The 26601-nt window shown below is 33.9% G+C and overlaps 1 protein-coding gene across 1 annotated transcript; it reads right to left on the bottom strand.

Annotated features, from left to right (window-relative positions):
* Positions 1-416: 416 nt before the first annotated feature.
* Positions 417-26545, bottom strand: LOC128176155 (mitogen-activated protein kinase kinase kinase 10-like). Its single transcript, XM_052842258.1, has 8 exons — positions 25522-26545; positions 12491-12671; positions 10324-10472; positions 9726-9901; positions 6690-6936; positions 6183-6305; positions 4573-4746; positions 417-4395 (listed from the first exon to the last, which is right to left on the bottom strand). Exons 1-8 carry the CDS (start codon positions 26237-26239, stop codon positions 3149-3151), a joined length of 3015 nt encoding a protein of 1004 aa, XP_052698218.1. The 5' UTR covers positions 26240-26545; the 3' UTR covers positions 417-3148.
* Positions 26546-26601: the final 56 nt, after the last annotated feature.

Here is a 26601-nt window from a genome sequence, read left to right as displayed (position 1 = left end):
TCATGATTCATCCTAGTTTACTGCAATGTCCTGCAGACCAAGCCCCGGTATTGTTCCACAATAACTGGTAATCTGGTACCCTTCCCCCAACTCTGTTTGCCTCACTCTGTTTCTCAATATACAGAGTGGGTGAAAGAATTGTGTGGAAGATATCATACCAAAATCATAGGTACCTTACTCAGAGGTAAATAATGATCCATGCTACCTGCACTGTTAAGGCAGTGATAGTAAAAGCATAAATCGGATTCAATATTTGAAACTATTTTGCCTGCATCAGAAAAAGTCCTGCATTTTTTTTTTCAATTATACGCAATATTCATCTCCAAGGTACAGATATATGTAGATATACATGTATATCTAATTAACTAATCTATTCAAGACTCATACAATTAGCTAGCAAAAACAACAACAGCATGTTAAATTGTATCAATTTTTTTTACTTGTCAAATATATATATATAGTGTATTTTATATATCATACAATACATTGTTCATGTTTTGAGACAAACTCTAGTCACAAATGCATACTGAATGGATTTGGTCTGATGTGAGGCTATTAATATAAGCTACCAGTCTGTTGATTGCAAGATACAGTTCCATTGAAATTCAATGTTTCTAGATTGATACATGTAACCCCTTTACTTAAAAAATTTCGTGCTAACAAATCTCAAATTTAAGCAGCCTAAATTTATTGACGAGGTAGTAATGAAAATGCCCTGTACATTCTCTGCAAACTAGTTCTATCTATATATAGATATATATATATAGCTCTATCAATTCAGTAATCTTCAATAAATTTCATTGCGTAACAATTATTTGAAAATAAAAATTTCATCAAGAGGATGAATAAATGAAATGTTTCCAATGCTTTCATTTAAATGAGTGATTACTACATTCTGAAATCAAAATGGAAATTGTGGAAAATGATGCATGTACAGAAAACATTGGAGCAGTAATACATGTATATATTAATAATCCGAAACTGGAACTTTCTTTGCATGCGTAAACAGTTTAGGTAGAGAAGTTTGCTGTCAATTACAAGTAGATTTGTACACAGGACAGAGGGGTTTGGTACATGCAGAGGACAGTCTATTTTGAACATCCTTCTACCCAAATATTGCAAACTGTAACAAGATTGCATTAATGTAACTAAAAAAAATGGGCTTAATGGGCTTTACATTTCATGATTCAGTTATAGCCCACATGATACCAGAGAAATCCATTAACAATGCATATATTGTATATTTACTCTATCCTATCATTTAAAAAAAAATCCATCAGAATAAATTCAAATTTTTTTCAACAATATCTCAACATATATGTCAAATATCATATCATCTACAAGTATCTTATTTTAAATCATTTTTTTAAAACAAAAATTACTGAAAATATTTGTGTTGCTTATGCTATAGTCTCATGTTTTTCTGTCTCTATATCTTAAAGCTTTACAAAATTACATGTAAATCAAAGACATAGATTGTTAAATTTTTTTTAAAAACTTGGGAATCATTTACTAGTTCATTATTTTATCCAATGCCAACTTAAATTGCCTAAATCCTATTATGTTCAAATGAAAAGTATCGACCCAAAATATATCCACAGCAGTACTTTCATGCAAAATCTTTAAAAAAGAATGCCTGAAAAACATGCAAACATATAAACATGTACATGTTCAAGTTTAGAACTAGGTTTTTATCTATCAAAAAAAGAAGTGAATGAAAGAGATTCTACTTCATGAAGGAAATTGAGTTATTATAAATTGGTATGTCACATAACCTACTCATCAATTATTTGCTAAGATATCTGGGACTTTTCAGTAAATCAAGCACCTTAATAATCAAAGATATCTAATGTTTAAAGAATAAGGATTTTTAAAATACCACCGGTAAATGTTAAAACTAGATCCCACAAAGGAATTGCTAGATGTGTTTGCCTATTATTTATCTTTGATCATTTTTCCTACTTGAACAATATATGATGTTCTGCATTTTTAAATTTTTGTTTCCACAGTTTTTTCCTGCAGAATTTCCACTGATCAAATTGAAAAAAAATTAGCAATGCATGTAAAACGTTTTTTCTTGAAACTGAAAGTACTCATTTCTTTTAATGTAATTTGCACTATGTAATAATAAAATCATGTTATATTGACACTTTAACAAAACCCCAATTCCAGGTTCTAATACAAAAATTTAAATGATGAACATATTTCAAATTTTTGGCATATCTGCGTATTTGTCACTTTGCATATAATTGAAAATGGTTTTATGAACATTTTTTAAGTAATATTTATTTTTTGGACATAATTATTGGTTAATACAATGGTTTCTTAATCTATCAACCTTATAAGATGCACACTCTTTAAAGTGCAGCAATCTGATAAACCACAAATCTCTGGTATAAAGTAAAAATAAACTCATATTTTCCATGGCACAAAGATTTGGATAGTTTCAAGATATTAAACTAAAAATGTTCGTTTTTAAAAAAATCTACTTATGTATAAAATGCCTGTATTCTATAAGTTACTGCATATAAAAAAATAAAATCATCATTTTCTGTTGAATTGTTGCTCATCAGTTTACAACAAATTAAAAATTTATTAATTTTTTTTTTTGTACTTGACGTTCTGGATTTACATTGTATTAAATATATATATATCACATTTTGAATTTCTAGAATTCTACATATAACATCTACATAACTTAATGGATAATGGGCATAAAAACTTTCAATAAACAAAACACAACGAAATGGAAGAGACACACTCAAGATGTGATAAATAAAAAGGTAAAAATATCATATTTTAAACTTTTCATATTTACAAATATTATAATACATGTATAACAGAGACAATTTTCTATAAAAACTCATATACACAAGGCATCCTTCTGTACATTCTTTTGAGTGATAAATTTTAGAAATGCACTGTGATTTGTAAAGCACATTTTGTCAAAACACATTTGCTCAACAAGAACTACATGATTAAAAATACTGAGTGAGGGGGTGAATAAAAAATCCTTACAAAACACACTTTGTTCCTCATCATAAGAACGCTTTAAACAGAATATTTTTTTTTTTTGCTTTAACAAAATCAAAATCATATATAACCATCATAAATTTTTTGTGTCCTGATATAAGTAATGTACAAATTTTTAATACAGCATTTCCTGACCAAATTCAAAGATATGTTTTGCGTTCTGTCGTAGGAGGGGCCTGGTGCTGTCGTTACTCTGTCCGTCCACGTCGATGTCCAGCAGAGTCGTGTGGTGAGTGATATGCGGGGGAGTGTGCCCTGGGGATAAACTGGACCGGGTCGAATAATACGGCGTGTCTAGTTCACTCTTCTCAATCCATTGAGTCGGGTATTCATTCGTATTCGTGTCATTTCTTTGAGGGGTGGGGAGTGGGGGAGGGGGTGGAAGGCGAGGTCTGTTCCGGGGGCCCATATCCAGAGTTTTTGGTCTCTCAGCATGGGCGTCCCCATTTAGATTGTTGAACTTCCTCCTTGGGGGTATAGGTGGGGGTGGTTCTGAGTCCTCCTGCTGTCTCGAGTGGTAGTCTCTAGGCACAACTGGGGGTGGTACATCACTGACATAAGGGGGAGGCCTGGGTGGGGCTCCATTGCCCCAAGGGTTACTGGCCTCTTGCTGGGTATACTGACTCGTGGGGTTGTGATCGTAGTACAAATTTGAGGTATTTGGGGGAGACTGCTTGTTCTGGGAGTTGTATGATTTGTAGTTGCTGGTATATTCGTCTTCAAATGTGACAGAGTGTCTTTGCAGGTTTCTAGAGGTACGTGGGGTATCATAGTTACTGGTACTGCTATCCGAGGACTGTCTTTTCAGTGTTGTGTGACTTGGGGAGCTAGACACCAGCGTACTGGCATTACTATCGTACAGAGATCTTCGCTGAACTGTCACATCTGAATCTATTGTACTTGTAGATTGAAAAGTAGGAGTCTGAGAATAAAACTGTGGAATACTCTGCTCCTCAGTAAATCGAATTGGCACATCTAAATTTAAAGCAGGTCTTTGACGTGCTTGATAGCCGTGGTATGTATGGTGGGGATATCCTGACGGCGAAGTGAATCGACTCGAAATACTGTCCTCACTGTCAAGAAACGAATCACGCACAGCTGCATTGTAAGCATCTCTGCGATTCAGGATATACGAGTCCCGCTTCTTACGATTCTTGGTCTCATCCCTTGATGTGAGTGGACTAAGAGATGTAATATCACAACCGGTCACAATACCAACCACCATAGCTGTCATATTGAATAAAGCACTCTCAGTTTTACTTTCTGATTTTTTCACGAGTCTTGAAAAATCGGCACTGCAGTATGGAATGTTTTTATTCTTAATATCTGACAGATCTGTTGGCCAGTCGTTTTCATCTCCATCTGCAGAACAAGGATTCAAATGAATGAAATATAATGTATACTGATTGCAGTAGACAGACTGATCCCAAATATGTACCACAAACTGTAATGAAAACTTAGTTCTTTGCTTGTGAAAAAGCCTACAAAATTTTTTACAGAAATAGCCAACTCTTTTATAAGTATCTGAAAGTGACTTACACAGAGAATTAAGTGCCCCTGTATTGGAATGTCCTAAATTCTTTAGAGATCTTTCTAAGTTAGGAGCACTCTTTGACCAACGTCCATCTGCAAAAATGACTGATGTTCTTTGGTGCCGTTCATTTTTGACAGAGCTTGGTCCCCAGGTACGACCTTTGACCCCATCAGCTGGATCTACAAGAATATGTATAATGTTCAGTATCTGTAGCAATTAAAAGTAAAAAGAGTTTTCAAACATAACACTTCCATGGTAATCTATGAGCAATAATATGATGAACTATTTTTTGATAATAAATGTTTATTTTTTTTTCATTTATATTATAATCTACCTTTTTAAAAAAGGTAAAAACAATTTTTTCAAATAATTGTAACCCTGCAGAGAGGCTTGTGATAGAAAAATCTTGCTTGATTGAGGCATTTAATTATAAGATGGATTAATTCTTATTTACCTTTAGTTAATATTTCAGTACATGTATACATGCATGTTCATACAATCTGATACTGTACATGTACATACAAACTGTACATAAACTTATCCACTGCACTTACTTTTTGATTTTGTTTTTTTTTTTTAACAAAAATAACACTCTGGAAAACCTTTAAAATCAATTTTAAACATCTTTTTGATCTATCGAGTAAGTTCAGCACTTTTTAACTTTCAGGAAGAGATTTAAAATTTTTGTACATGTGCCAAAATTATGCAACTTGAAAATTTCTCCAAAAATTTCTTTTTATCATGTAATTATCATATCAAAACCATTTCAACAGTTGAGCACCTTTCATCAAATGGGATGATATATGATTCACTTTTATGAATCACCCAGCAGGAAAAAAGAACAAGCATTTAATTAAATTTCAAGGTGGTTTTGTTCTGCATCATTAATAGTGCCATATAATGCATTGATGGTGTGGTATATATATATTGATAATGTCATGAGCTCATGAATATTCATTTCAATATCTACACTCATTCATGCTGTTATTGAACCAGACCATCCGACTTTCTCATTTGTGCGTTTTGATCTTGGATAGATAATGCTTCTTTACAAGTCTGCAGTAAACGTTCATCTGTTGATTCATTTTTTAATCATTCTTATAACAGGTATATCAGGAAAACTGAATGAATCTTTTCAGTGACTCCCTTTATCAAGAATCCAGGGGAAATTGAACAAGGTGATATAGATCTGATTTAAGAGTAAATAAATCTAGTTAACATTTGACCATGAAATAAACACACTCACTTTTTTAAATGAGATGATAATGTCTTATAAAGCCAGATATTGCTGTGCAAAAAATACAGAAACTGAGCTTGGATTGCATTGATGGTAGAATGGAATGCTTCTATATATATTAGATATGGGCTGCAATCATTAAATTATTGTCACTGTAGGATTTTCATAACATTCATGATACATGTAACTTCTTCACCATCAGCTAATCTTTTAATAGAAAACGATTGACCATTTTTTCATCTACTTATCAGGATGAATACAAATTTTTAATTCAGATAATCTGGAATTTGCCCATGTGGTGAATATACCTTTACAAATCACTACTCCCTGCATCTGAAGATATGGCTTTCTATTTTCGGTCTATTGCCTAATACTTACAGGCTATGGCCCTCAGTCGTGAGGGTGTATACGATGTCGGTGACTGAGGCGGACTGTCAGGACTCGAGGGATTGTGATTCTGGATGGGAACTTCATGTTTTACTGTGATGTTGTGTCGAAAGTCTGTAATTAATTTCGACAAACACTCACATTATACTAAATCAAGAGAAACAAAGAGAATGCCTGACAGCTTCAAAACTAATATCATGTACTGTGGTTTCATTAATATTCGTTGGCATCAATTTTTGTGGTTTTACTGAAAATCACAGTTTCAAGAATATGTAAATTTGTGGCCAATGATCCTATCAACACCATATGTTAATAGAAATTTCACTTTAATGAGCATTTCATTTTGTGGATAAACTCAACAAACAAATCAAAAAATTTGTATTCACAAATATTGATCAAATCATAGTACATGTATCATTACAAATTAACAGAAGAATTTTAACTAGAAAAATTAATGCCATATCATTTAGATTTTGTTTTATTGTCCATGTAAATTACCAGAAGGTTCACTAATGGAAGAGCCACCAGACTTGAGCAACTTAAGGCGGCTCTTTTTAAATTTGCCCTTCCTGGTCCTGGGTTTGGGGTTGCCCATGATTTGCTGAAGGATCATAATGTTGAGCTCTCTCTCCACTAATTCAATCTCTCTCTCCTTCAGCTCCTGCTCTCGCTTGTACAGAAACTCCTCCACCTTCTTCTGTTTCAGTGCCTCCTTTGTTAGCTCCTCCTCACGACTCCTCAGCTCCTACAAAACAATTACAGAATTACAGATCACAATCTACTCCTCAGCTCCTACAAAACAATTACACAATTACAGATCACAGTCTACTCCTCAGCTCCTACAAAACAATTACACAATTACAGATCACAGTCTACTCCTCAGCTCCTACAAAACAATTACAGAATTACAGATCACAATCTACTCCTCAGCTCCTACAAAACAATTACAGAATTACAGATCACAATCTACTCCTCAGCTCCTACAAAACAATTACAGAATTACAAATCATAGTCTACTCCTCAACTTCTTCATAACAATTACATAATTACAGATCACAAAGTGTTCCTCAGATTCAAAACGGCCTCATGAACATTTTACTTTATATCCCTTCATTTACAGAGATATAAATCAAAAGTGTTTTCTGTGTCCACATATTGAGCAGCATAAAGTGTATTTTAAGCTTCCATACAGCCTCATGAATTTATATATTGTCCATTTTTAACCCCCACCCAAAATAGAAGTAAAAAATCAATGTTTCTTCCGTCTCTATGTACATGTATGATGAAACCTAAGGAAAAATAAAAAAAGATGACTCTTTTAATTTTGATATACATGTATTTTACTCTGCACATGCAAAATAAACACAAGCAATAAGTCACATGAAGCCCAAAGTGTGTTTCATGCAAACAACATAATTGAATTAAATATAAAAACATAAATATTGATAGTATCTGTAATGTCTGTTAAAATATTGTCAGCAATCCAAAGATATCGCAGTAAAAAGATAGATGAGAAAGACAGGTGGTACATCTTATTCTAATGAGTTCAAAAACTATCAAACAATCTTATACGGAATGTCTTTGTAGAGTTTTACTTCCCTTTTAAATTTACACGTTTTACCCTTGTATACATAAATTTTATACATATACTATTGAGGTACAATGTAGCAGGTGCTATCTAATGCTCATCATTGTTCTCTCTAAAGGTCAAGGTAAAATAGATGTATTATACTGCTGAATTTTAAGATCCCTAAAGAAAACAAATGTAGTCCAAAAGTATATTGTGAAAAATAGTTTGGTGGTAAAAAAAAGAAAAAGAGCAAATATATTTCAACTCATGTGATAATGAAATGACTAAAGGACACAGGATTGATTGCATTATAATTTCAATTCTAAAAGATGGGTAATAATTTTCAAACAAATGAAAAAGTTCATTATGAAATGCATGAAATATATAGCTTTCAGAGCTAGTTTCAAGCAAAAATTGTCAAATTATCAAAAATCTGTCAAATGAATTATCAGAAAATCTCCTACAACATTGTGTTCATTCCATGTAAACATATGTCGGTACCTCATATTATACATATTTGATAAATCTGTCATTGCTCTTGATCTTTTTTCATGGAAAAAGTTGAATACTTCAGAACTGTTTACTAGATAACCATTGATTCATGGTCAAAAACATGTCTTCCACAACACATTCAGAGGGCAATGAATTGCTCTCACTATCACTTGGTATTGGCACGAGAAAGAAATAAAATATCAATTTACTTAATTTGTTGCCTACCAGCACAAAGAGACCTCACAAATACTGTATTTTATCAAATGTTATATAAATATGTTGTGTATCAGAATTTTTTTTCAAGCCATTGGCCGATAATATACTGACCCTTTTAAAAAACAAGGGTGGGTGAGAATACATTAAATTGGAATATTTTCATAGCTCTTTAAAACCAACAAGACAGACATCACTTTGTGAAGGCTCTGCCAGATTCTCAGTGGTTTATCAATTAATGATCAACATTTTTATATCTAATCTCTCTTTGTGGAAAGCTGTGTATGTAATGCGTACATTATTTATACCCATCATTCTTGGCCGTGTTCTATTGACTGATGTGGTAAAGAAGTAGTTTATGTACTGTAGGCAACTGATGATCATCAATCACTCATATTTTTACCTACATTTCACTTATGTCTTCTATCAAATTTGGATTAGAGAATGTAGTACATACAGGTGTTTAACCCCCCCCCCCCCAACCTCCTAATCATTTATTAAAAAAAAAAATAGAGAAGTAAAAAGATCATTGACCATATAAGTAATAATTAAGTTTTAGTATATATATACACCAGGATTTCCTAAGGTCAATAATGTATAAATGGAGAAAATGGGGAAATGGGGTTGATGTCAGAGAACTATTTTTACAAAACTGTGGTAATGAGATACAGACTGATTTGATCTTCAACAGAGGGAAGCTCAGTGTATTGAGCAACACAATCACTCTGTGCATGTTTTATCTTTTGAAACAATCTCCCTCAGTACAAGTGTATTCAAATACACCCATTGAACTCTTCCTCCTTGAGCATGTTTACAAATCCACAGTCAAGTTTGGCTCTCGTGTAATTCGATAACGATGACTTGATTCAATTAAAGCAAGCTCTTGAATTAATTTTTATTACTAAAGTGCAAAACTACTGCATAGCATCTGAAAATAGTTATCTTATTTCCTTACATCCCTATCAAGGTGAAAAATTAGTGTTTACTTAGTTTCACATACCAGTCTTAACCAAAAAGAGTATGTGAAGATAAGACCACATTCTTTTCATAATTCTTTTTTTTTTGTAACTTCCACACTCAATAAATATGCATGTTTGAATAATAGTTTCAACATACCTATACATACTAGGCAATGCACTAGATACACAAATACTTCATGCTGTGTGATTCAAATAGTCATTTTCTAGTTTAACATAGTTTAGAATCCTGTGGGATTCAATCCAATAATATTTATCTCCCCTGAACAGTGGAAGAGTTACCTTTTCCTTGCTCCTAAGTTCGTTGAACATTTCCTCAATTTCCTGCCTCCAGTCCTCTTGCATGGTGTGGAAGCTTTCCTGAGGGGTCGTCATAAAGGGCGAGGTGGATATTTCATCCAGCCGACGAAGGATTTCCGCAAAAGTAGGCCTCTGATGAGACTCTTGATGCCAGCAATCTGAAAAAGTCACCATTCAGAGAAAATGTTGTCTTGTATCTTGATTGTATTTCCAAAAATTGCTTGTTCAAATCTATACTGATGTCAAATCTACATAGCTAGCTGTCAATAAACATATTCTTTTAACAATATTTTTTACTGTGATTAAATACAAATCAACAATGCTTAGCTTTATAAATCCAATCTAATTAAGTTATATCAATGAACAACACTGATTAGTACTTGGTAATCACTGGGTAAATTCTGGAAACATTGACACCAACATTTAGAGTGTAAATATTACAATAGTAACTTAATTCAGTGAGTTAATAATAGTTTGGTTCCACACCATTGCATTATGATAATTTTTCAGGGCCTGGGTAAGTGTATGTACATGGTGTAAGAGGAATTGAATGCATATGGAAACAAATTTAAACTCTTACCAGACATGAGTTGTGCGAAGAGGTTTGGACAGGTGGAGGGTATGGGGAGGGTCAGTTTGTTGACGGCCACTCCGTACGCCACCCCCAGGGCATCGATCCCCTTGTACGGCGTTTCTCCTGTCAACAGCTCCCACAGGACAACACCATAGCTGAAAGTAGCGATGCAGAGTTAATATATCTATTGAATCATAATTTTTTTAGATACATTGTAATAGTTACATGTATATCTTATCCATCTAAAATAGCAAGATAATCTTTATATCAAAGATGGCATCCTTAATTGTCTTCCTTTTCATTTTTTGTGTGTTGTCAAATGTTTGATTTAAAACTGCAAGAATATATTTACTGGTTTTTAATTGATCCATCATTGCAAATACAATATTTGGTCTACCAGTGGCACACATTGTAATTGATATACAGGTACTATTTGAGGGTTTGTCAATGTAATACTTAGTATTATTACCCAGGAAGCTTACATGCAAAATTTTTCAAGTTATTGCCTTGTGGAGAATTTATATCTCTGTTTGTTATTGAATCCCTATTCCATCGAAAAGGATAACTTAACAACTTTTATTTGGGTTTTATTTGAAATGTACTACTCTGTTATTTTTATATTTATTGCAGTTCAATTCTCCTTTTAAAATCAAAGAAACAAACAAACCAATTTTATTTTATAACTTAGTACACTCTCTTTTTAAGGGACAAAACAAGATCATTAAAACCACACAGGTAGGTAAATTACCCTTGGAAATCATTAGCACAAAAGTCATAAAACATGGAGATAATGCACCAACTCAACACCTGATAGTTGTGGGCTTTCCGTTCAAGGTTTTAAGATGCACAATGGAGACTTACACCACTACTCATTATTGGTGTCTTTTAGTGAAGTGTTTGTTACACAAGAGTGTCTCAGACCTCTGGCCTTCTGTACCTTCCTTTTAAAAGAGTCTTCGCTCCACCCCGACTCCAACAGGTGATATCGTGTGACGCGCAGGGTTTCTGTTGACGAGAGGTCCCTCCCGGGATTAAAGCCCACGTACACAATCTCAAACACTGGTCTATTATACTGAGAGGGTTTCCAAACAGACAGAAGTAGGATGTGACAAAAAGGATAAACCTATATGGCTTGTTATTGGGGTGTGACCTTAGAATAATGTTGTGTGATGAAAAAAAGAATTATCTTTTTTTTCTTCTTCCCTTAAATGCATAATATATTCAATTTTCTTTCAAACTGATGAAACTTGCAAGTAATTAAAAAGTTGTTCACATAAATTTTAAGAGCATTATATATGTTTTTGGTGACAATCATGTATTATGAATCAGATGATGACGTCAAAAGCAAGATGAAAACTCACATGTAGCATGAAATGCTTTGTGGTTTTTTGACATGATAAGTTTAACTGACGAAAACACAACAGGGGCTCAATTGTCTTTCAAAGAAGGTTATATTGGTAACCTGAATAGAGACAATTAATATTGGTCTGGTTAAGTTTCCAAAAATTTTACATTAGTTTATAATTAATACAACTGTGTTCTAGGTTTTAAATTAAGATTAAAACTATGATATAGATTAGCAAAGATGACAATAGTGGGATATAATTTTATTTTTAATACATTGTACTACCTTTTTGTTTTTTTAGCAAGAACAAATGATGGTTGGAAATGTTGAGTAAAGCATGGATCTTTACCTTGTATACTAAATCCCAAGATACCTGGTACCCTTTACCGAAACTGTGCTAAGGTACTTGTACATGTATACCAAGGACTTTGTTGGAGTCATGGTGTTGGTGCTGGTTTTCTTTTCTCTTCTATGGTGTTTGCTTTTGGGACAGGGAATCGTGAGTATAGAAAATCTTTCATAACTGGATACATTATTTCAGGTTCACGCCGTGGGAGCTTGGGTACCTATTTACTGATCTACAGACCATATAGTACTAAAAGTAGTACTATGCCAAACAAAGTAATAGCCACCACTAATTATCAAAAACTGAACAAAGAATACTTTGCATCTAGACCATGAAAGCTCTAGAAAGAGTAGAAATGGTCGCTAAGGATTGAACCTTTATGTACTATGGGAGAATTTAGTGTATGTTTGAGCAACTGAAATTGATGAATTTTTGTCAGTTCTTTTCTAGATACTGAAAAAGCTGAGTGGACAGTCCCTTACCTCCAGACATCACTATTCTTGGAGTAGGTGGAGGTTTTGATTACTTCGGGGGCCATCCACGCGTATGTCCCAGCCGCACTCATCCTGGTTGTCTTGGAAACCTCCCTTGCCAAACCAAAATCAGTGATCTTGAGGGTTTTGTTTTGGAGGTTATCATTTTCTATCTTTTCCTTTAATAAGACTGAAAAAAGAAAAGACATATTTTATTAAAAAATATGTTTAGTATAATTATTATAAATAAAATGATTATAATTAATTATGAATGTGTTTGCTGATGAAAACCACAGACATAGTCTCAGTAAATCATGGTTACCAATCATATTGATGACCTTGAATTATATCTTCTGACCTTGACTTTAAAGGTCACCATGTACCAAGTCTTTGTCTACTTTGGATTTAAAACTTAAACATGTACTAATTTCTGCATAAAATCTTGAGAAATGAGTCTGAAAATATCATATGTATTTGATGGATCTGCAGTGTGTTCAGATTTTAACACAAGAATCATTGTTTATTCCTATAAACATATCAAAGGTATATCAAATGTATATTCAATATTTGCTGAGCACAGAAAAATGTCAGAAATTCCAAAATAGTGAAAATGGTAACACACAAAATGATCGATTTCAAATTCTTGTCAAAGCCACAGAAACAATACCTATCATTCATAAGCAAAGAATAATTCTATTTAGGTTTCTGAATGAAGTGCTTTAAACCACATTTCTGTCAAGCCTTAGAACATTATGTAAACTTACTATGTGCATTATGCTGGGAAATATCTATCATGTAGGTAAAATATTTGGATGACGTGTGACAAAGAATAATTATCAATAAGTTAAACATGTGTCTATTTCTGTTTATCTAAGTTTGTAAAAAACAATCTGTGTTTGAACATCTGATTTATCTGTTCAAAATAGGGTGCTGATCTCCAGATAGAGATAGCGGATATTTCACGGCCAATTAGACAGCCACTTGAACCCATAGTTCAAATGCTTGAGATATCTTTGGGAATTCTTTCAAGGAACAATTATGCAATGTTAAAAATGTTCCTATGCACCTGCAGTAAAACCTGCCTTTTTTACTACGTACTATAAAATATTTAGGTTGACAAACAGTTTCCCTAAAATTTTGGATGTGGGGATTACGTCATTCGAGTATGGATTCTGACCTACATATGTGTCAAGTTGTGGCTAAATATATGCACAACTGTCTAATGACTCAGAATTGTCTCCAATAAATGAGACTTCATCTGCATTAGAATGCGAGAAGCGAGTATACTACTCTACCATATATGTGCAGTTACACACGGTGCCCAATCTGCAGCAGTTCATTTGTCATGTTCATTTGACAATCACGCTAAAGAGCCTGCTCTTTCTCCGCATTCCATGACACTTAACAACAAGGTATTGAAGGACCATAGGACTCATGACACCAGATAATTTATCACTGTCTTCAATTTTCTTTTAACATTCCTCGTTTTTTTCAACAAAATATTTTGAGGAAGAGGTACTTGACCCAAGCACTGCAGTATAAGGTATAAAGATATTGCAGGTTGTCATATCTAGAGAAAAGTATTCCAAATTACATAACTATCCAATGACTGATTGCCTACAGTACTGGTACAAGAATATGTGATGGCCATGAATACACATAGAACTTTTCTTTATTCACATTAGCCTAATACACTGTAATATTTATGAGTAAAATAACATATATGGTAAAAAGTGATAAAATTCCTCCCAAAAATAATGGAATCAGAATATCCTTGTAATATGGGCATCTATTCATTCTCCCCTAAAACAAATTATACCACTAAGTTTCTTAAAATTCTGTTCCGCCTTTTTGACAAGTTGCAGTGACAAAAAGTCTGATGAACTCAGGCTGACAGACTTACTGACAGGTCAAAAACATCTTTCAATTATAATTTTTTTTTTTTGGGGGGGGGGGGGAGGGGGGGATGGGGTGGGGGGTGTTACAGACACATCTACAGTCTGTAACTAAGGGTTGAATATCAAAGTTTTATTATATTATTTAATAAAGGTTTATCTGCAGGCCAAGACTCAATGAAGGTTTATCTGCAGGCCAATTTAAGACTCAATGCAATTTGATATTTAAAAGCTATTCCTTCCACTGTTCCACATTTAATAACACGGGGAAAACCCCAAACCTTTGTAAAAAATATAATATATTTATTTATGAGCTTTTATCATTATTTACCCCTAAGCAGTGCGCAGTCTGTGCCAAGCTCATTTGCATCATTTACATATGCAAGTCTTCTATACAATAAAGAAGCTCATTGTTTGACCTGTCAGAATGAGAGGAAAAGCTGAATGCCTGTTATCTATGGGAGATCTGGTCTTCTCTCTTTCTCTCAATGCAGAAATCCTGTGAATCTATTGGTATGTAAAATTGTGATGACCCTCTTATATCTTTTCCACTGACAAGGATCTTAATACATATATATATAAAAACTGCACTATCAGCAAATTTCATCAGGGGTTTGCTGTTAATGGTATTATTCTGATGTCAACGTACATGTATTTTACATAATTTGCCACCTACAACTCAAATACCCAAACCTTTCAACATTTCTTTTACTTTTACATTGCATACTTTATAAATTTCTTACACCCCCCCTTAATTTCTCTTCATTCAAAAACCTCATCAGCATTAATCATGATTTCCTATCCCATCTTTGTTGACCTTGTGTTTTACACACATCTTTGAACTTACAGCCAGTCTAGACTAGTAGACTAGCACTAGTACCAGGGCACAACTTGGGATTTGGACCATAATCACCAAATCAGATGATCAGACAATTAAGCATCAATAATTAATCTCTTCTCTTTACACTGAGACCATGCATCTGCAAACCTTACAGTAGTCTACATATTGAAAAATATGGACATCCCAAAAATCAGTTCATCTATAATTATCCAACAAAACAGGTCACAAAGACACCAATTCTTTCATTTAATGTCAATACAGCCTTCGCTGTCATGTCCATTGTCGCTGTATACCTGGTAAGGCCTTGTAGAAGACATCAGGGGAAGTAATCAAGTACAAACCCCTTTAGCCTTATCAGTGGACATCAGAGAGACTATACCAGCAGAAAAAGGTTCCGTCCCTATCTTTACTTTTTAAACCCCAATCCTGACATGGTATTGACCCAGATTTGTCAAGGGGGATACAGATTTAAGCCTAATACACACAGACCGGAGCAGTTTGCTTGGTATTTTCTTACAAACACCACTTTGTCCCATATTTTGCCAAAACTGTTGGCGTACAGGTATAATGAAAAGGCGTAGTCAAACAGGGCCATAGATATCAACATACATCCAGTGACCTTAAACTAGGGGATGAAACCTAAACAGATTTTCTCTCATATGTATGTAGATAGGTGGTCCTCTTGGGTTGCAAATATGTCACCACCAAGGTACAAAGAAAACAATGATCCAATTTCTCTGATTCAAACAAAGAACAAAAGATGCGCAGATGGACGAAAGGGAACCCAAAGTGCCTGCTGCAACACAGGTGACACACAAAAAATCACTTACCGTATCTTGCATGTCTTGAATTGTATATGCTTGTGTTAAATTCTGAGCAATAAAAATGTATACCCAGTTCTTCATGAGAGTCTAAATAGGGCACCATTAGCAGTGCTTGTAAACATTTAGAGGGGTGAAGGAAGTACAAAGTGGCAAAAATGGTCTCACAATTCAATTTATTGTTCATCATGTTACAGTTGTTTTGTAGGCAACTGTAAGACGCAATATGGGGCTCAACACCTACGCAAAATATCATAAAACCACAGGTATCAGGTGGAGCCTTTAACTATAGATAGAAGTCCTTGGACAATTAAAGATTTTGGATGTATGTTAATGCTGAATGAATCCGGCAGACTAGTCTAACATTCCTAAGAAGATCTGTACACATTTCATGGGACATATTGTACAATATTATGCAGCTTGAGAGGTTTTAGGATTCAGAGCTAATGGGTTTAAACTAACAATTTTGACACCATCATTCAATTCTGTGTTTGCAGAGCACAAAGCTCCTAAAATCTGCTTATCCCAAAACATTGAATTGAGGATTTAGAATGAACCATTTGTTTTTATTTTTACAACTAATATCTATTCAGTTGGATAGTAAATCATGCATTCATGAATTAAATTGATCCAGTTGAAACCACACAAAATATAACTTCAAAATTCAATAACAAAATCTGTAATTAAAAATTATAATCTAATTCCGATTATCTTGAACATGTCAGATATAATAATCACGATTCTATCGCAATATCCAACAAATTTTTATTTCATTATGTATAAAAAAAAAAAACGATAAGCAATGCACTGTAGTGTTAAGTCATACAAACATAATATATAAAACTAAACACATGCACTTAAGCTTCCTAAAAAAGATCTTCTCGGTTTATGAAAGAAATGTTAGAAATTTCTTTATTCTCTCTCCTGTAAATTTTATTGGCATACCGTAAACAACACTAGGCTAAAAACCCCTCAGATATATGCCATCAAGTTACATCTCCTGATAGTTTTACATCAATATCTGGCAATAGAACCCAGATTTGCAGCCCTCTTTTCTCCCTTTTTTATTGTGTCTGGAACAAGATAAGTTGGGTGCCAATCTTTTAATTGTGTCAGAGTTGACATGTGAATCTAAAGCCCCCACATCAGTTTCTTGTTTCTCTGGTGATTCTCTATCGCCTTTCTGTGTTCTAGCTATTTCATTAATATCTATTTTTCTTTTCCATAGATCTTTTTGACTTAATTTTGTGAAAGTTTAATCTTTTTTAACTGCATATTCTTTCAGATCACTGAACTTTTGAGAATTAAAAGGCCTGTATGTAAATACAAAATCATGCCGTAAATACCTTAAAACCACATTTTTCTAACAAGTGTTTAATATGACATGCAATTCATAATGCAAACATAGCTATCAGAACTTTGGTGTTTGAACACATGCATTTACAACTCTGAACATACACTCAAAAAAAAATAAAGGTTCTCTTACAGTATGAATTTAACACCGTAATTACCTAATCTGAACATCAAGTGATGTAACTGTCTCTGGACACGCAATTCCATAAATCTTGTCTAATTAAGGTTTTAAATACATTTAGAAGTATATACTGGTATTTACTCCAAAAATTACATGTACATCTACTCATATCTGCAGGAAAAATAACTGAATTTTGACTAAATTTTAATATGAATACCAATTAAGATTTATGAATTATTCTAACAAAGAATACCTTGCACACCTCAGTACAGATTTACTATATACAGGGTTGTTTTCGTCCTGTGTTATTTTCACCACTCTACACTTACATATTTGCCCCTTCTGACATTGGCCCAGACAGAGTTGTGATGAAAGAGAGACGAATTTGAGACATTGGAGTTCGCCAAGTCCATAATTTGCCTGCTGACGAGGGCGAAGGGGGCGAAAATAAAATAGGGGTAAATATTTTCCTACTTTCTTTGATACAGTATTCAATAAACCCGTTTAACCAAATGTAATGTATGGCAAACAATATCTTAATACTCAGCTGCATCTTCCTTGGTTGATAGTTTATAGTACATCTTAATGCACAAGTACTTGAAGAGACCTGGTCGAGCAAGTCGCAACTGTTACAGAAGTCAAATTGACTTGCTTTGTAGAGACGTAATTAGTACCGGATTATGCTTAGAGTGCCACAGAAATACATTTTCTCCTTTTCATCTATGTTCAATGAAGTCGATAAAAATGAGATTTTTGTAATGTGTGAAATGTTATGGGTATTAGAAATCCAGATAAAAATGCACCAACAATTCTACAAGTAGATTTACTATAACTCCATACTTGAAAAAAAAAATTATCAAAATCCCAGCCACTTTATAATTATCTTTCTCTTGCTTTGACATTTATGATCACAATTTGAAATGTCAAATTCATAAAGAAAAATCTCATCTTAGAAACACAAAAAAGATACAAATTTATCAAAATTTATTCATATTATATTTATATCCCAAATTTATTTGACAGCACACACATTACACATGTAATAGTAAAATGACAAACTATAGAGCCTTGAAACACATCACTGTCTTTGTTTAGTGCTCAAGAATCAAATAAAACCGATTCAGACACACCCCTCTACTCCCAGAATGGCTCAGGTTTTTGGAAATAGCTTCAATGAAATTTGAATACATGTATTTTTTGGTCTATTTATATTGGGATCAAAAGGTTTTTATGTTCTATAAGCACATGAATATGTTTGCACAAAATAAGAGTAAAACAGCTGCCATGACCAACATTATAGTTAAAGTGCATACAAAATTTCCACTGCACTTTTAATATTTTCAGCCTATTTTATTGGCTATGAAAAAATCGGACAAATCGAGAATGAAACCTAGATTAGTGCTGAGGTGTTGGAGTGCACACATGGACTGTCCCTCAGGTTTTCCAAGTGAGATAAAAATACTAGCTGACTTGATTCACTAGTCCGTCTTTAAACTTGACCCACTTCATAAACACCCAGATTAGAATCAATGCGTGTCTCTTTAAAATTGATATACATTGTAGACCAACAATAGACCCGGAACTGCGACCAAACTTAATCTCTATAGAAATCCAGGGTCCAGTGCACTCGACACTGGAGACTAGATAATCACCGTAAAAAGCCCACACAATTTTAATCATTTTCTGCTTGTATACATTTATCATCGATGAAAAGCAGGACACCTGCAATTTTACCTCTCTGCTTCACAATTATGATATCAGACGAAAAATCGTATCTTTATTTTCAGGGGTCCCAGTGTGACGCCCCGTAATAATAATGCTTTAATTGTTTACAGATTTTGTATAGATGTGTAATGCAGAAATGATCTTAAAATACTAAGGCTGCGAGAGTCTTTTTGAGTCATGGATGCTGTCTGTAACAGCAAGAGCAAGCTTTGCGAAGTTGATGAGATAGAGATGGCCTGACATGAAATACTCCCCCTGAGTACAGCCGAGATCTACGCTGATAACCGATCTAATGTGATGTCTTACTATCTGAATTAAAGATATGGGAAAACAAACAACGCTGTAAAATAAGATGTTAAACTCGCTACATTTTTATGTTTACTGCATTCCATTAAACGCTTTTAAAAAAAACAGTTGTGGGAGCTAAAGCATTTTTATTTCACAGCACTAAAGGAAAAATTTAAAGTCTTTTAAAATTAACTTTTTGAAAAGGTCTGCACAGGCAATGTCCTTGACAGCATGTTTAGATTTTTCCATAGATTCACATCTTGATCGAATTTATTTACATAAACCAGTTTTATATGTGATACTCTGTTTATTGGACACACGATAAGAGGTCAGGCACAGTGAGAGTGGCTAGACCACTTCAGCTCATGACCACAAAATACTGGGTGTGGAACATGATTCGGAAGTAGTCTCACTTAAAGAAGGCCCACAATGAAAACCCTGGACACTAATGGACACGTCTGTAAGGATCTCAGCAGCAAAACTTATAATGCTATCATTTTCCAGTCATTTAATACAATGATTGTCCAGTGTGTATGTTTGTGCTTTAAAACATTCTTTTACAAATAGTCATTATCGTAATTACTTAGCATTGAAGAAAGAAAAAAAACTGCAATGCCTTCAAGGTGCAGGCCATTATGGTAATTTTATCTGAAGCTGTCTTCATAAAGATTGCTTAGTATTGCCACAGAACCTAAAGTTACATCTGGCTAGCAAAATATCATTTGGATAATCAACTAGTTACAGTTAACTGAATGAATTGCTTGACAACCAAATGCATAGAAAGTTAACCAGAATTAAACCAATATATCAGCAAAATCTGCATAACTCAATATAACATTAACAGTATTAAAAATTAAATTTTTCTCCCAGCCATGTGGGCACATAAGGTTTCCATGGTCATTGACTCCCCAGAACAGGACACCAGTCCATCGCAGGTTAACCCCTATGTATGCAGGTAACCAATATCAGTTGGATGGACTGAGACAATGTAGATAAAAAGTGCCTTGTCTAAGTGCACAAACACTACATCAAGTGACCAGAGCAGAGTTTGAACCAGCAACCGTTGGGTTACTGGCCGAATGCCTATGACCACTGAGCCATATTCTCCACTGAATATTACAGTATAGCTAAAACATATATTATATACTCACACACCCTCCATAATTTAATAATTCAAACAATAATTAATACAGACCACCTAAGCCTTAATAACAAACAGATTCTGGGTGGGTCATCACTAAATCATACATACAGAACAAAAAATACCTCCTTAGTGAAGAGAGGAAAAACCTGCAGTGTAATTATATCTGACAGAAAGAGGTCTCGTTTTCAGCAGAATTGACTAAGGGGAGTGAGAACAACACCAGTATCTGTTCTTTCACAATTTGTGCACTCTGTGTGGATGATACCTCCCCGCCTCTGGGCATCTCTTGGTTGTTGCCTCTTCTAGTTGCTATTTTTACTTCTTAACTACTACTCTCATACTACCAAGGCCACAACAGATCAGTCAAAAAGCTAGGATTTTAAGTGTCTCAATTATATACCAAGTCAAAAATAATGAAAAACGAGCTCTCAAGTACGTGTTTCTGCCTTGATTTCCATAATGTATTATTTGTGTGTCCTTATTATTTCGAACAGCTCCCCTCCTCTCCAAAAACCCATCCAGTTACAGACTGCATAGAACTGTTTTAAAGAATCGCACATGTATACACATATACAAAACTTTCCGATCTAAATTTTAAATAAGCCATATCTTATTCCTCAGTTATTAATTATATCATAATTACAGCATTCTCAGGACTTACTTCATACCTGTAATGATTTAATGCAATGACCTGTATACCATAAATCAATGATGACAAGTTTCTATGCTAGTATGCTACTTTTAAATTTTTCCAAATTCGGTACATTTATTTACAAACTCATACTGTATGAGAAAAAAAAATCTCTCTCTCTCTCTCTCTCTCTTTCTTTCTCTCAAATAATTATTGATGTGCACTGATTTAGCCTCTTCAACTGTAATTAACCACCCCATGATCTGTTTCAGTGAAGAGTCAGACACCTGGACAATTCAAGTCATCTATCCATTGAGAATGTGCTTTGATTTCATTAAGAGAATTAAACATGAATAACTTCTTTAGATTCAGTAAATAAACACATCAACAGATGTTCTATGTGAGCTGAACACCACATTAAGGATATACATTGCATTCAAGGATGAAAGAAAGAGAGTGGAAAAAACACTCTTATACATGTACTGTATATCACAATGTATTGAACATAGGTATATTTATCATATATATACCTGTATGGGTTTACAGTATAATCAGTAACCATTGAACTTCATGATAATAAATGACCTTTTGATTTATCACCATAACAATTTTTTGACAAGCTAATTGATTGAAGATTTCATTTTCAGCTAAACACTTGCCTAACTGAGTAACAAGTCGTTTACATTTTACTCATGCAGTACATAATATATATTAACTAGTCTGTACTTTAAGAGTACGCTTTTTCTGTTCTCGACAAGAGGGTAAATTATCCCTGCTCTAAGAAGCAGGTGCATTGTGGGTCAGTGAATATGACAGGGGGATCTGCAGAAACTGACAGTGGCCTAGATTTTTCTTTTTTGCTATTTAATTGAATGGAAAAGTGCTGCAAGTTCTGCAGTCAGTTACAATACATGCAGGTTTACAGCAAATGATTTTGGAAATGTAAAATCTTCACTGAGCAGCTGAATTAAAACCAGTTCTAAGATTAAACAATGCCAGGTTTGCAAATTACAGAGACATACATTTTCTGTATTAAGTTCCCTTTCTTCCTTATATATATGCCAATTTTTCATTTGGATTTCAATTTGGGGAAGGTTGGTTAAAATCATATTTTTAAATTTTCTAACATTTTAATCATGACCATAACAAATTCATCTCATTTTAGAATTCTTATGTAAAGTTAATAGCCATGTACTGTACAGTTTTCAAGATTCAGTGCGAGTCTCAGATATCAAACTGAGGGATTAGATGAGGGTAAATTTCATGTATGTGAATAAAAATTATATTATTATGAGTATTATGCATAAACATGATAAATGAGAATGATTATTTAAAAAGTAAATTCTCAACTTTTTTGTTTGTAAATATATGTGACAAGTGCTACACTGGAGACAAGTACAAATGATTGAGTATTGGACTCTGTATGTTAGACCCAATAGTGAATCAATTCTGTTGTCACAGAAATCTATATATGGATTCATTCTGATGCAGAAACAGTCACAAAACACTAACTATGAAAACTACTGATCTGAAATACATAACACTTAAAAAAAATGAAATTAAGATTTTGTTCAGGGAGACAAGGTTTAGATTAAGTCTCAAGATTTTTCTGCGAGTGAAAATAATTTCATGAAGTACTGCATAAAAGTCTACATATTGCAAGCTGAACATGCATGGGTTTTTTTTCATTACTTAGCAACATGCATGTAAAGCATAATTGAGGAGATAAAGATGCACTTCAAAATACTCAATGTAAACTGAATACCGGTACAAAAAATTTTTTTTTTTATTACATCTTAATTCTGCCAGATTGGCATTTTTGTGGAGATCTGAAGGGGGAACTTTAAAAATCATTAAGCCCTGACTGTAAAAACAATGGAAAGTGATTTCTTGAACTCTTGGCAATCTCCTTAATATGCAATTGACTGAGTGATAAAAGAGAGATAGAGATCTGGTAACTCACATCCTATCTTCCTTCCGCAGTTTGATTTTTACTTGGCACTTTATCAACTTTCTAGTTTACATTAAAAAAAAGGAGGTTATAAAATCATTCTTGCTAGAGTAAGAGAGTATGCCTTAATATATGTGCAGACATGTATGTACCTGCATGTACAGTTCATCATTATGGCCAAATTACCTACATGTATGCATAGTGCAGCTGTACCATTGAGCATGTAAAAAAAAGTAGCTTACACAAATTTTCCTTTTTCATAACAATTTTTGTAACTGATTGATGCATATATACATGAATGTATTCTAGATGAAACTTTACAATCATCAATATTTGGTCCATGAAAACAACTCTTTCGGAGTTTCCAAACCATAGTGTTTAGCATTTATATGGCAATTGGCAAAAAAATTACCGGGTAAAAGAAAAATTAAACCAACACACTTTTTTAAAATGTGTTACTTAGTAGCAGATGTTCAACATTATCAGGAGTATGCAATAATTGGAGTATCTTTAACAAAATGTTACTCTCTGGAAACATGTTGACAAGGTACATGGCTAAGCCCAATATATAGAGTTCCAGGTGCCAAAATAACACCCCATGAATGGGTCTACCTCTCTATGAGATGGTGAGGGGAAGAGAAGGTGTTTTATTGTCATTGTACCTGATAGTGTTATATACCTGCTGAATTGTGAGAAAGTGTACTATTGTCTGAAGAAAGAGGGTGGCTAAAATGGAACACAATTCAAAACTCAGTTTTAAATCCAAGTAATTGATTAACAACAAAAGCCTAGATTGTTCTTGTTCTTGTCATAAATTTATTTATTTCTGATTCTCAGTTTTATTTTCCAAATGGTCAAGAGGCATAGTAACTTATTTATCAATTACTTTATCAATGAACACAGCTGATTCTTCTTGAAGTTTTCTAGAAGAATAAATGGAAAGTTATGGGGTGGTAAAGTACCCATAATATTTTGGTGGGGAATACCCAGAATAGCTTGGTAATTAAATACAACCTCCTTTAAATTATAAATAAATACTTGTTGCTATCTATATACATGTACCTGCAGATTTCATGTACCAATGAACACAACTGCATCTCATTGCATGTGTTTTCCTTCTTTACATGATGGGTGATAACATTCTTAAACCTAGCTTGTTAAATGGTTGTTTGCCACTCTGAAATGCTCAGGGTTCAGTTAAAATGCACACCTGCTTTGTACAAAGCTAAAGAAAAATTGGAAAAATTCCCAAGAAATCCAGTTTTTAATTTCTAATTGCAACATTATGAGGATTCTGTGGCAAATGTGTGCAACTTTTTTTTCAACAGAATAAAACATTGCAGTTGAAGTGGGAAGAATAAAGGAAGTTTACTCTCACGTTGAATACTGCTACTCATAAAAAGGCTGCCATTCATAGGCATTTACCAACCAACAAGTTGATTTCTATAATTAACTAATGTTTCCTAGCTTCTGCAACATCGGCACCAATTTCAGAGTAAACATTCCACATTTCTCTTCAAATTTAAGACCTTTCTGAACTACTGTTTTAACTTCTTTGTCCATCACAATTTTATTTGATGCCAAAACACTAATAAATTTTCAAGTGATATGCCAATATTTTACAATATTATAAATCTGATAAAATTTTAACATTCAATCTAAATTTCTAAAAACAATCTTCATTGACAAAAAAAGAAATCATTTAAACATTTAGAAATAATGGAGTATGTCACTCATAGTAATACGGGTTCTATAATTTAATTCATGACAAAGTTCAATTTCATTAATCACATTATTATTGAATTATTAAATAAGAGAAATTTATTTATATAAAATTATAGGTTGCCGACTTGATGACCTCAAAGTACAGGTAAGCAACATTTCTGCACATGTTACATCTACTGTAATCTAGCTCGTAGCCACAGTCATTGTTTATCCAGTAATTATTGCAAAAGTTACCAAAAATAAATGTTACAAAATACGAGTACAGCATCTGCAATGCAAATTATTGAATTTCTGGGGAAATTCACTACAATCCTCATGATGTATACAAACAATACACAGTGACACCTTGTTTTCTTTTTCTAGTACAATACTAAAGTAATGCACATACACTATTAAAATATAGTGCAACAGGTACAAACCAGTTTTCACATTTTGGCCCAGAGAGACCATATTAAATACCATATTTCAGTTTGTTTGGGTTTCAATTCTAGTGTTTCATCCATGAATTGAATACACTACAGGTTTGTATTAAACCAGATACTTACTATTGCTTGACTTCAGATCACGATGCACCAAAGGTATTGGAGATTCTTCATGAAGGTAGTGCATACCCCTTGCAATTTGAATGGCCCATTGCACCAAAATTTCTGGAGGAATTCTCCGACCACATAAAACACGATTTAACGATCCACCAGCAGCATATTCTATCACAAGACATAAATTAGGTTCTTTTAAACACACTCCTTTCAAAGAAGCAATATTTGAATGATTTAAGAGCCAAAACACCTTTGCCTCTTGTCTAACACTTTCAATTGTTGCACTAACAGGTTCATCGGGGTCATGTCTGGCTGCCTTCACAGCCACCTCTTCTCCTTTCCACAAACCCCGATACACTTTTCCGAAACCTCCGATTCCAATGACTTCCTCAAGCTGTAACTCATTGAAATCAATTTCAAATGGTCTGTCAGGGATAACTTTCTCCTCCGGAAAGCTGAAGTTTAGGTTATTGGTGACAAAGTTACTGGGGAATATCCCAACACTGTTGCCAACCCGCCCTGTCCACCACCCCTCATCTCCAGAGATGTGGGAGTCATAGGACAGGACCTCAACTTGGCAACCTTTCCGTAATGTCAACTCATCCTCCCTTTTTGCTTCATAATCAAAAATAGCTGTCCAATACTTCTCATTGCTACCTTTCGTATTGTAAACATTGGTTTTTCGCGATGCCATCGAAGATGAAAGTGACAAAAATGCACTAGGCATCAGCAGATGCTCTTATCTTAACGTGGTGTCCATTCAATACAAACACCAACACGGGAGGTGTTTTGGAAACTTTGGGGTACATTAATCCATCAAGTGTTAAGAAAGTCAAAAATACCCCAAATAAAGCCATTAACTTGCGCTAAGAATAAAATTCCAAATGAAATTAACACATTTTAAATAAGAATTCCTCACATATTGCTTCGATCACGGCGCCAATCGCCTGTTTTGTAGCAGCTTTAGCATTATCACACCATTGTCTTTCCGAGACCCAGAAAAGCCGCCATCTTATGATACTTTGACCTTGGGGGCCAAAAAAGGGTGCGGTGTTATTTATTTATATTTTAAATTCTTTTATTTTAAAC

Source organism: Crassostrea angulata, chromosome 3 (genome assembly GCF_025612915.1).
Source record: "Crassostrea angulata isolate pt1a10 chromosome 3, ASM2561291v2, whole genome shotgun sequence".
In the NCBI taxonomy this organism is placed as follows: domain Eukaryota; kingdom Metazoa; phylum Mollusca; class Bivalvia; order Ostreida; family Ostreidae; genus Magallana; species Magallana angulata.
This window is presented reverse-complemented; position numbering and strand designations above follow the sequence as displayed.

Coding starts and splice junctions, on each gene's coding strand:
- LOC128176155 (XM_052842258.1), bottom strand. CDS start 26,239: ATGCCTAGTGCATTTTTGTCACTTTCATCTTCGATGGCATCGCGAAAA. Junction 6,937..9,725: donor AACTTAGGAGCAAGGAAAAG/GTAACTCTTCCA, acceptor ATTGTTTTGTAG/GAGCTGAGGAGTCGTGAGGA. Junction 4,747..6,182: donor ACGACTGAGGGCCATAGCCT/GTAAGTATTAGG, acceptor ATATTCTTGTAG/ATCCAGCTGATGGGGTCAAA.